This window comes from Agrilus planipennis, unplaced genomic scaffold (assembly GCF_000699045.2).
Source record: "Agrilus planipennis isolate EAB-ADULT unplaced genomic scaffold, Apla_2.0 scaffold146, whole genome shotgun sequence".
Lineage (NCBI taxonomy): Eukaryota > Metazoa > Arthropoda > Insecta > Coleoptera > Buprestidae > Agrilus > Agrilus planipennis.
Window position 1 is genome coordinate 743,952 of NW_020438977.1, and position 12,402 is coordinate 756,353.

General features: G+C 33.5%; 1 protein-coding gene across 1 annotated transcript; it reads right to left on the reverse strand.

Moving 5' to 3' along the window:
- Window positions 1–923: 923 nt before the first annotated feature.
- LOC108737698 (reversion-inducing cysteine-rich protein with Kazal motifs) lies at window positions 924–10,630 on the reverse strand (the record flags this gene model as incomplete). The annotated part of the gene is made up of 7 exons (XM_025975481.1): window positions 924–2,539; window positions 6,088–6,236; window positions 6,882–7,890; window positions 7,958–8,216; window positions 8,284–8,417; window positions 10,145–10,510; window positions 10,612–10,630. Coding segments are annotated over 7 exons (2,739 nt in total), but the record flags the coding sequence as incomplete, so codon positions are not given.
- Window positions 10,631–12,402: the final 1,772 nt, after the last annotated feature.

Consider the following 12,402-nt stretch of genomic DNA (forward strand, 5'->3'; position numbering starts at 1 on the left):
AGCCTTTACAAGTATTACCTTGAAAACAAATAATATATAAAAGAAATAATTCAAAGAAAAAAAACAGTTCAGTCATTTGAGAAGAGCAATAAACAATTTTCAAATAACTATGATGTAGAAAGGGTATAGAAAGTATTTACAGTCCTTGTCCAAAATAAATTCAAATACATTAATTAATAACTTCTGGAGAAAGTTGTTATAAGGAAGGATTTGGTAGGTAGTTAAAACCCGTTCAATTAATATAAACAAATACATTACAATAAAAAAAATATTACTGCTATATGAAGCGGAACGTGAAACTAATAGGAATTTGATTGGCCTCAAACCAAAAAAGTTTCAAATTAAACAATATTAATTGAGTGAGCGTTAATCAGTTTAAAAATTTGGTCAGAACGTAAGTAAGCTACGTTGAATGGGTATAGTGTTTTCAATGTAATCATTAGAGAATTCTGACTACAAAGAAAATACAAAATTAACTAAGAGGAGTATCTTTGATACAATTAAAGAATTAAGCTAAATGTGAAATACGCTTACTTACTTCAATCTAATGTAAAAATATATTTATTTTAGATATAAAACAAAATAAAACGAAAATCGCCTTTAATTGCACAACACAAAAAAATCGTCAAAAAGTTTGAAACACAATTGAATTCGTCTGTGAAAATTAGTTTGGTTCTACGAATGAGAAATTTTTAATTATTTTATCCTATAAAAAGAGTTTAGTCTCCAAACCGACACTGATGTTTCTTGTTTTGGTGGTAAGACTTCTGAAGGTATATATACTTTTAAATGTGACGCGTGTTTGTAAATACCTGCTTTCTAATTTTTTATTCGGTTTATTATTTTATTTATGGAATTGTGAGTTGTGGATTATGTTTGTACATCTTTATAAACATTTATATAAACTATTTGTACTGTATTTATACAGCTGTGCGTTTTGAGTTAATGTTTCTACATCTTAAGAATATTATGTCATTCGAGACATCTGGGAGAACAATTACTGGTTAACAGATGTAGTTTGAAAAAAATTGAACCTGTAAGCGAAACGGAATTGTCAGTTTAGAGAATAAACGTTTTTCCTAACGATATTTATTCATCAAGATTGACACATTTCTAGACTGAAAATTAATAAATAAAGTAAATATTAATACATACAATTATACCGATATATAATGACGTCCTACCTTTATTTTGATTTTGCCGTAGTTGAGTGATTAGTTACGAAACAGACTAATTGTTCGTTTTTGGAATAAGGAATTTCACTTATTAGGTACCTATTCATTAGCATTGCTTACGTTCTAATCTACTTTCTAAACATTCATTTGAAACTATTTTCCGTCATTTTATAGCAATATTATAGCATTTCCTTCTCATTTATATTTAATTTAAGAACGCACTAATGTTAGTGTTGAATGTTGTTTCTTTTTTTTTTGTAAAACAATGATTTCAGTAGTTATTATTTTATTATGTTATGGAATAGAATGACAAGAAGCCTGCAGAAAAAAATATAAGGATGGCGTTCAAAATTACTTACCTTAGAATCTACGCATATGTGAGTTAAAATCTTTGGATATAAATAATATATCTTACAAATTACCATTTCATCTCCATTAGCTCTTATCTGACAACAAATATAACAAATATGCTTATAAATATAATTTGATTTGTCAAGTAGGTTGCGCAGAATGTAAAATTTACAATTGGAAATGCATCTACACACTGTACTTTTTATGTTTTTAAAAAAACGTTATGGCAACGAAGATCGTACTGAAAACTAGGACTAGATTTTTGCTTACTCCCACGGCCCAGCCACGAGAAGTAGCAAATCGGGAGTGTACAACAGTAGCGGCTATTAATGAACTTAAACTGAGCTCGCTAGCTATTCTTGGACTCTGCCGGTTAATCAAGTTTGCAATTTTTTCCGCTTCTTGAACACATGCTTCTAATTGTAATTCAGATGGATATTTTTCAGTTGTTTGAACTAAAATAAATATGTCAAGTTCGATAGTTAGGTAGCCTCTGAGAACACATTGTGCTACTTGGACTTGCCTTTCAAGGGCTTTAAGTGTCGCTTGTAGTGTAAGGGATGAAGCCGAACGTTGTTCTTGCAAAAAAATATACAATGCACGGTCAACTTGTTTTTTGGAATATAAGATTCTAATTGCACCTGCACAAATGGGACAACAGGCACCAGGTGGAGTAGTACCGAAACATGTAATATCAGGAAGGGGCGTACATTGGATGGACTCATCACATTGCCGTGGACCAGGATTGTTACCATTAGACATGAGTCCTACAGCAACGCAGGGCCCCTTATAGTCTACCGAAGTAAAGTCGCTCCAAGCTGCGCACTCTGAAGTATAGGTGCGACCATTTATACCGCAAACTTCTCCCAACGAACGACATTTCTTTAAACAAGGACCTCTGTAAGCTAGTTTACCACTATGATGTGCTAGGAGGCATGCGTTTCCGTATTCTTTATTATCTATGTCACATACGGGTTCGAATGGAAGGTCTTTGCAATTGGCTGTACCATTAACTAAAAATCATAAACTATTATAATACATAAAGATATTAAGATTTCCTATTGTAAATACAATATGCAAAATAATGAATATGTATAAAAAAATTCGTAACATCATCTTCAAATTTGTTTCCGATAGCGTTCTTAACATGAAGAAAAAATTACAATCCACTTCTCGGTACTAAAGTTCAAAATATTTAATACTTGAAATTTCTATTTAAACGACTGAAATTTAATGAATTTTGGAAGTTTTATTTTATAGTAATGGTAATTTTGAAAACCAACAAGTGGGGTTCAAACGAATATTGCTCGTCCTAAATCACTACAGATAGCGGTATTCATTTTTCTATTAAAAATGTTAAAAGTGAGTGACTTGTTGACTAACTTTTCCTTCGTATTACCTGCTGACTGGTTGTATACGAGTTGATACTATTGCAACAACGTGTGACGTTAACAAAATATTCACAAACATTTTTAATTTGTAAAAAAATATGAGCTTTAGCTGAATGTTTTAGACAATCGAAATGTATCTGCGTTTGTCAGCATGGGGAGTGAAGCAAAAATGCGCAGTGTTGGTTAACTAGTACTTATAGTACGAATGATAATTCTTGAGTACTCATCTTTGGGACTATCCTAAGTTGGATTATTTCCCAGTTATTAATGAGGTTTTTAGTATGGCTTTATAGATTTTGTTATATTATACAAGACGCCTTATGAATGAGCCAGTTTTTGTTGCACGTTGGGTCAAATAATGAGGATTAGCCTTTACAAGTATTACCTTGAAAACAAATAATATATAAAAGAAATAATTCAAAGAAAAAAAACAGTTCAGTCATTTGAGAAGAGCAATAAACAATTTTCAAATAACTATGATGTAGAAAGGGTATAGAAAGTAATTACAGTTTTACTTCAACTGGAATTATTTATTTGGCCACTAGAATGATTCAAAATGATACATTTCTGGAATTGTTTCCGAGCAACATTTTTTTTATATAGTGTCTTTTAGCAGGGCTACGCTAAAATACAAATCATATAATACAGCTAAAGTAAGATGTGGCTCTGGCTGAGTTACGCTCATAGATGCACAGTAGATGTTCTTTCTCTGCGAGTCATTTGCTCTCAGCCACTCACGGTGCATAGAACGTGGGATTGTCTCAACTGCACTGATTAATAGTTTCCGGAATGTTAGATAAGTCGTTTCGAAGGATTACAAACATGCAATTAATAAATAAAGGCGACCACAGAAGTTATAAATTGTCACGTACATGACGACACAAAGGATCGATAAAACGGAGCTCTGATTTGTCGGTCGAAAGTGAGAGTACGGTCAAAATAAATCACACGCAAAACGACCGTCTAACAAAAGAATTTCAAGAGATTACCAGAAAAATAAATATATAATCTAGAAAATTCGATGATATAAATGTACAGCTGATTCTAGAGGAAGTCCGTTGATATATGAACATGTGAGCGAATAATAAAGCGAAACCAGAGATATGGATACCATGCCAGTTAAATAAGCATAAATAAACATTTGTGAAATAAATAAGTAGATTTGTTTTATCAAAATTTGCAGTCATTGGCAATTAAATGTTTCATTTTCAATTAAACAAGTAGATATCCTATAAAAATACAGTACAATCCTACTATCATCCATAACAATCATAAGGTCGTCAGTCCTAAGACTGATTATTAGACATGCACCTCCATTGTTTCCTATCCTGAGCTAATCTTCCCATTTCTTTAAAACTAGAACAACCCACATCATTAACTATTTGCGAACAGTAATCTAATCTAGGTTTACCCCTACCCCTCCTAACTTCGGTTTCTGCCTCTAATATGTCTTCGACTAGACCTTCATGCATGAGAAGGTGTCCTACTAACCTATCTCGCCTATTTCTTATTGATTTCCATAGTCCTCTGTTCTCCTATTTTTTCTAATACCTCTTCATTTCTAACCTTCTCTATCTACGGTATCCTCATCATTTGCCTGGAACACCACATTTCCAACGCTTCTAACCTTTTCTTTTCCGCTGCGCCCACTGTCCATGTTTCGTACCTGTACAGAGCCGTGCTCCAAACATACACTTTGAACAACCTTTTTCGAATTTCTATATTAACCGTTCGCAAGCATAGAAGTGATTCCTTTCTATTGAAGATCCTGCTCCATCTTCTGCTTTATATCCCTACTACTCCTTCCGCCCTGAATTATTTGACTTCCTAGATACCTGAAATCGGTCACTTCTTCTAATTTGTCGTCTCCTATCTTTATATTCGCTCATCCCCTACTTTTTCTTCCCTTGCATACCAGTATTTTTGTTTTACCTTTATTTACTTTCATACACTACTATTTTGTCAATACTGCTTCCATTTTATTTGACGCTTTCCCTAACTCCTCTTTGCTAGATGCTAATACTGCTATATCATCTGCAAATCTAAGCATACTTATCCTTTTCCCCTGTATATCTATCCCTACAGTTGTACTGTCTTTAATGATATTGATCGCGTCTTCGAATATATAGATTAAAAAGTTGCGATGACAGTCTGCATCCCTGTCTGACTCCCTTCCTAATCTGAACCTATGTACAACTGAAGAGCGTGAGATGTTACCGTGAGAACGTATTTTACTGATTATGCATTTTTAGGATTAGTGTTGCATCTTTCCAATATGTAATAATAAAATTGTTACTTCTTATTAGTCTCTACATTAGAGAAGTCGCTTGCTTCAACTATAAGCTTTTTGCAATTAAATAATAAATTAATCGTTTTAAAAATAAAGTTTCGTTAATTGAGAAGATAATAATTAGACTCTGCGAAAGGAAATGGAAACCGCTCATGTAGTTGCAACTATGTATTAATCATTTAAAAAGAGGCGCTCTGTCCCACGGACTATAANCTGTGTTACCTGTAAAAGAGGCGGTCCACAGCCTCCTATTTGTAAACTGTCAATGATCTCCTGAGATGATGAGTCTGAGGTAAGTACGTTTTTGCAAACGATATTTGCAGTGGAAATTGCAGTGCAGTTACTTCGATTCCTTCTTGGACTTACTACATAAGTTAGTAAAATCTGTGCATACATGTCATCCTTTTCATTCCGAATACGTTCTCCCTTTATTTCCGAGTAGGTTTTGCGTAAAGGTCAGAGCTCTTCTACTCGCCATACTGTACATACAGACACAGATGTTAAAAATTACTAAGTAAATGTAACTTTTATTTACTGAGTACTTTCAAATTTTTTAAATGCAAATGCGTAATATTTGTACGCAAAAGGCATTTAAAATACAAAATAAGAAAGTAATTTTATGGTTTTATTTTTATTTTAAAAAAGGTAAACTACTACTAAGTTAGTGCGTAACAGTAGCTCATTCATTTAAAACAGAAAGAATTTAAATAGGATTCCGAATGAATAAATGAATCCGGAATTAAACACAGAGTGTAAGTTAAAAATCATTTATTTGACCAATACGAATTATATGTAAATAAAACTGTGTGTTTAATTTCGTATTCAAAATGGTTACAAGAATCAAAAGTTTTTTAGATTCAATAAATAAAAGAATACTCACTGCATTGGTATTGCGGACACGGTTTATGCTTTAATGACAAACAAATCTGCGGATTAGAGATGCATTTATGACCGATAGGACAAGGATGGTTCTTGCAAGGATCGCCGCAGCTTCCGTAGTCCAAGTCTCCGTCGTTTAAGCCAGCACATCTATAGAAGAAAATTCTTATGTAAAATTATATTAGTGTTTTTGTATATTATCAAGTTTAAATCCAGGAATTATATTTTAATTAAATTATTTAACAATAATTATTCTATCAAGGACTGGTATACGGTCAATGAAATATTTAAAGTTAAACATGGGAAGTTGGGTTATTTAGTTAGTTTTATTCTTTTATTAGGGGCTGTATTGTCAGTTAATTCCAGAATCTTTAATTATCGGTTATCTCACCGGCTCACCTTTTCCTTTATAAAGCATTAAAACTATAGATATGTAGAATATTTTTATATAAATATATTTCCATGAAAAGGGTTACAAATTAGTACGTACCCATATTTTGTTTTTATTTAGAAATACGTATAACCTGAATGGTACATTTTCTGAAATGATCTAAATATCTTTTTTGGGTCGTTAAAATTGTTCTTTGATAACAATTTATAATTTCAACATTAACTTATTTAAATAATGTTAAACCCAGGCAAATGATGTTGCGTGCGGCGTGCAACTGTTAATTTAGTAATAATATGTGCTTTCGTCGAATTTTAGAAATAATGTGCAAAACTTCTTTTTGTTGTATTCTATTGTTAGTACGTTTATTGACAATATATTATTTTTTAAAATTATATTATACATACTTGGCTAAACAGGACGAAGGGTAGGTTACTCCGTTTCGTCCACAAACGGGAACATAATGTGGTGGGCAATTGCAGGGTAGTGTTGTGTATGTGATTGCAGAATTTTCTGTAAGATCGTGATTTTCATCATTGGTTGATAAGTGGCATTGCTTTTTACTGCAAACAATCTCTCCTGCAAAACAGCTACAAGTATTACAATCCAATTCGAACGTGCTTCCATGCTCCTTTTGTTGACCATCACCCATCCAACAATTGTTTAATTGAACACACGGAAGCGGCCGACAATCCACGAACCTCCCCTTATCAGAACACTGACATATTTTTAAACATCCCTTAGGATTGTTCGGAATAGGGATTCGTACGAATATTCCAGAGGGAACAGCATACTCAGATACCTCTCCTAGTTTGCAGCCGGGAGTACAGGTATATCCAGGAAGTGTCTTTCGGCAAAAACCACCTCCATCTTTCGTACATTCGTTATAATTTTTTACTGTGCAAGTCTCATTGGGTTCACACGGATCACCTTTGCATGGAAATGACACTTGTCCGTCTACTCTTTGGTAATTGTTTTCGGATGGATGTAGGTACTTTTGTAGTGGTACGCATGATAGATCAATATTATTATTATTATTAGAAGGTGATAATGCATTACACACAGACTCAGCAGTGTGTTCAGGCGAAACGGCATGCCAATCGGCACAACGTGTTAGCACTTGAAGACAAACGTCGCGACACAAAAGTGCATCGCTTGGATCGTGACGAGAACATGGTTTTATTTGAAGCGTGCAAGCTACAGCTTTCCAAGTATCCGGAGAACATTGTGATATATTTTTTAGCGGTAAGGAAAGACCTGGTAGAGCTAGCTCGTTATGGCTTTGCCACAATGTAAAATCATTTCTTGCGGCCTCATCTGCTTCAGGGGTACAAGACCGAAACAACTCGGTGGGTCGGTTATTGAAGTTTGTACAGAAATTTAAACCATCACAACCCAATTCACATGGTTCGTCAACTAAAAAAAGAAACATAATTTTAGATTAGATTGCTTTAATTAAATACAACATTTTTAATTAAGTTACCCTCTTCAATACAACTTCGAAGTTCATCTTCTCCTTTATGACTAAGGCATTTAATATGAAATTCGTCCCAAGACGTGGTCCAATCTTTAGTGAACGTTCGTGAACATAACTTTCGGCACTGGTTGCTCGATGATCTTTGACAACAATGCCATTTTGCAGAATCCATTCCTACGCGATCAATTCTGGATAGTTTAGAGGAAGATGCAGCTGCGACAGCTACGTTTAATTCCGGTTTAAGAAAACATTGCCAGAAGTGGTCCTAAATCAGCTTCGAATGAAACAAACAGTATACAACAATGAGAGAGCATGCGAGTTTTCTGTGTTACCTGTAAAAGAGGCGGTCCACAGCCTCCTATTTGTAAACTGTCAATGATCTCCTGAGATGATGAGTCTGAGGTAAGTACGTTTTTGCAAACTTCTCGGCATTTACTCTTGTTTGATTTATCACAGCACTGTAAATCTGAAAGCATGCGATTATCTTTATGTACCTAGTTTTTTTTAATTTTTAATCTTATTCAGGATGAAAAAAGATAAATAATAATAAATGTTTAACTGCAAATCATTATATATCCTTCTTTATTTTGTATTTCAATCACAATAGCCCGTACACATTGCATTTTGCATTAAGAAGTATTGAATGAAAACTTCACAAACACGTTTATACAAAGAACAAAACATTTTATTAATGTACCCTAAAAGTCTCCAATTGATAACACAGGCTACACAAAAACAAATTGTTTGATCTGGGGAATTTGAGGTTTAAAATCGTTTGAGATTATCATGACCAACGGTTTTAGTGGATTCTGGGGTGTTTTTTTGAAGTTATGTCCAAACATTGATGTGTTGGGTTTAAATTGATCGCGCATTTGGGTTTAGCGACCCCAAAAACATACATTATACATAGTCAGCCCTACAATTGTTTCATTTGTGTGGCCGTATAAGTATTGAAGATATCTTAAATTGAACGCATTCAATCGTGTAAATGTGAATTCGTGGGTTCTTATAATTAGTGGAAGATAAGGGAATGTTCAACTCTTGCAATATCTACATGCAGGGGCGCAACAACATTACAATTTGACTGGATGGTCATCAAAAAAAAAGTTCTCATCATAATATATAAATGATTAAAAAAAAGGTCATTAATGGAAATCATTGGAAAAATTGAAAAAATCAAGTTCGGCTGCTCTCATCATAATACTATAAACTGCTAAAAACTGTTTGAACCGAGTTATTATTTGAATCGACTGGAATTCACTGGGTGGCCAACCCAAATCGAGTGGGTGCCCGGGCACCCGTGGACCTACCCTTGTTGCGCCCCTGTCTACATGTGTCTGTTTGATTTAACATTATTATAAAATAATTGTTAAATCATATATATATATATATATATGAATAAAATTTATATTAATTTTCAACTGCACTAATACTCTTCCACATTCATCTTGACTGGTCTGACTTAAAATAGTTATTTAAAGACGTCATATAAATTTCAGCATTTACACTTTAACGTGAGAGAGTTTATATAATACATATACTGTGACCCTAATATTATGTGATAGGAAAATTGGCAACCCCCAAACATTGTTCCCTATAGAAAATACCACAAATGACGCGGTATTATTCGATTATGGTAACGTGCCTATCACGTTGAGGTTAGCTACGCCGGGATTCGTTTCAGCATGTAGATATCCATATATTTAAATGAACCTTGTTGGAGCATACGTAATCCTAAAATGTAGCATCATACTATAGATGGCGTTTACCGCGCCATTTGTGGTATTTTCTAAAACGCGCTGTTAAGACAGCAGGTAAAAGTTGGTCTGTGCTCTGTCGGGCTGATGAGATCAAAAAAGATCGAAATCGCGATCCGCGTCTGGCAGTTTCGACAAAATACAGACCACTTTGAATTATTTTATTCGATTGTTCCCTATACTGGTGAGGACGCACAAAAAAAAATAATACTTTAACGTAGGTCTTGGCAGGCGCTGGCTCTGATACGTATTCAAAGAAAAACAACTTACGATTCGATTGATTGAGAATCAATCCTTTAATGCTCTATTTAATTGAGAATCGATTCTAGTGTGTTCAGTTCGAATCGAATCGAATCGAAAGAATTGTTTTTAAAATGAATCGACATGCTCATGTGAGATTAGTATAATACCTGTTAGAGTAATAGGATGTACTTACGTTTGTGTATGTTATCAACCGGTGTAACTTTGGTATAGTTTTTGACGCAGTTTAACACTTTTGGACTGTTGTATTGACAGGTTTCAACCACGGCATTACGTTGTTGTCTTGTGGGCGTTAAATGGTTTTTGAAAATTTCGAAGCAGGAATTTCTGCATTCATTTGTTCTTGCGTGAGCACAACACATTTCTCCGATGCTTTGACGTTCGAGACAACTGAAGAAGGCCAACTCGTCGCTTTGTCGACAACCTTGATTGTAAGTAAGTTCTTCCAAAGACGTTGCGGTTACGCACGTTCTTCTACATGTCTCACTTTGGGGTAAAGGACAACAAACCCTTCCTGACCAATACTCTCCACGTGAAATCTCTATAATAAAACATTCATTATTTTTTTTATCTGCTTCTAAATGTTCTAAAGCGATGTTTTCATAATACGAATTTATAGCTAATAGACATATGTTTACTTACTTCCTTTGTCCTTGTAATGTAAGCATATCAAAATAGAAAAATGGATGAGTATTTATGTACTTATTGTACGACATAGCTAATAAATCATTTGCTTGTTGCCAACCAAATGTACAAATAATTTATTTTTAAAAAGACTTAACTTCAGAGAACATGATTCTGTATGAATTTTTATTAATTGCTTTCAATAAAATATAAAATTAAGCACTCGAAGTAATAAGATAAAAATGTGCAAAAATAAAATGTGAAGATTGTTAAGATACAAAGTTGAAACTTTTGTTATACAATATTAGGTGACACTTTATCCCAAAATCTATGGTTGAATTTCTAGCTTTTAGTAATACGTATCACTGATAAATACTAAAAAAACTAATTAAATTTTTCGGAAAAATCATTGGCAAGTAGAAACAGGTAGTGTAGTAAAATAAGTCTAAAGCAAAAATGCAAGTCGCTATTTGTTTGCGATTTTCGAAGGGTTCCTGTAGAAGGTCGATGAAACGTCGCACAAAACTACTAAGTTTTACTTCAACACCTTTATTCATTACAAGTTCTCAACTGGTCGTGTACTACTTAGTACTAACCTGATACTATTAATTTATTTGCCAGATATATAAAAAAAAACGGAAAAAAACTTTTTTCAAGAACTGCAAAGCCTATTGGGATCCGTCAAATGGGCATACACCACCTGGTAGCAAAACTTGTAACTAAAATGAGGGATAAATATCCGAGGGAATGGTATACATAAATCGTAAAATTGTTTATTAAAATAATAAAACACGTTAAAAAAGCAAAAATTTTTTTGATGATGGAGTCGACGAAGTTTTCTTCTAAAGTTAAATCAAATAAAAAGTTAATATGTTCAGTGAAAAGCTGCAATAGCACTTCAGACATAGATCTTCACTCTTCACCTACATTAACTACTTTCCAATAAAAACTAACCGTTTTATATATGTAAAAAATATATTCGGAAAATTAGAGAAAAAAGTAAACTAATAGAAGCTTGGATGAAAGCAGTAGGTATCAAAGAAGTGAATTCCGGAATAAAAATTTGTTCACGTCATTTTAATGCACATGATTATATTTCAGCAAGTATTTACCATCAGCCATAACCTTAATATTTAAAACTAGAATCATACTAAAATTATAAAGTGAGAAATTATTTATTCCTGTGTAATTGATTTAACACAATTCTAATGATACGATATAAGTATTTTGAGGTTAAGAACCTACCTGCTGCAATACAACAAAGTTGCAATAATGTGTTTGCAACGTTCTCTTAAATCGGCTTTGCACGTGCAAGTCATTGATATGATATTGCTTAAATCACCCAGAATCACCTCACCAATTATATAACGTGAATCACTTTTTAAATCCGAAGTTTGTAAAAAGTAGGCAGTAAACTTGACGGAATTTGAAGGCTAGCTTCCGGATTTGTTATTTCCGAATTTTATAATGTGATTGGCATTAAAAACACGCTCACCTTCAACGAAATTTCCTTTCCGAGGCTTTGTGTCAGCCCAATCACATATTGTGTCAATACTTATCATTTTATCGTAATTTAAAAACTTGGAAATTGCACGGTAGACTATAGGAACTACGATAAATTTTCCCTAATCGGCGCCATGTTTTTAGGCTCCTCCCATTTGTTATGAAGTTAGGATAAATGTTTCTTTCATACTTGCGTGAAAGCCGAAGTTTGTCGTACGTTTTCTCGGTATTTATTATAAAGGGAGGGGAGTGAAACTTTTTTCATTCAATATTATGATATATGAATGAGCATAAGACAAAAGTCAT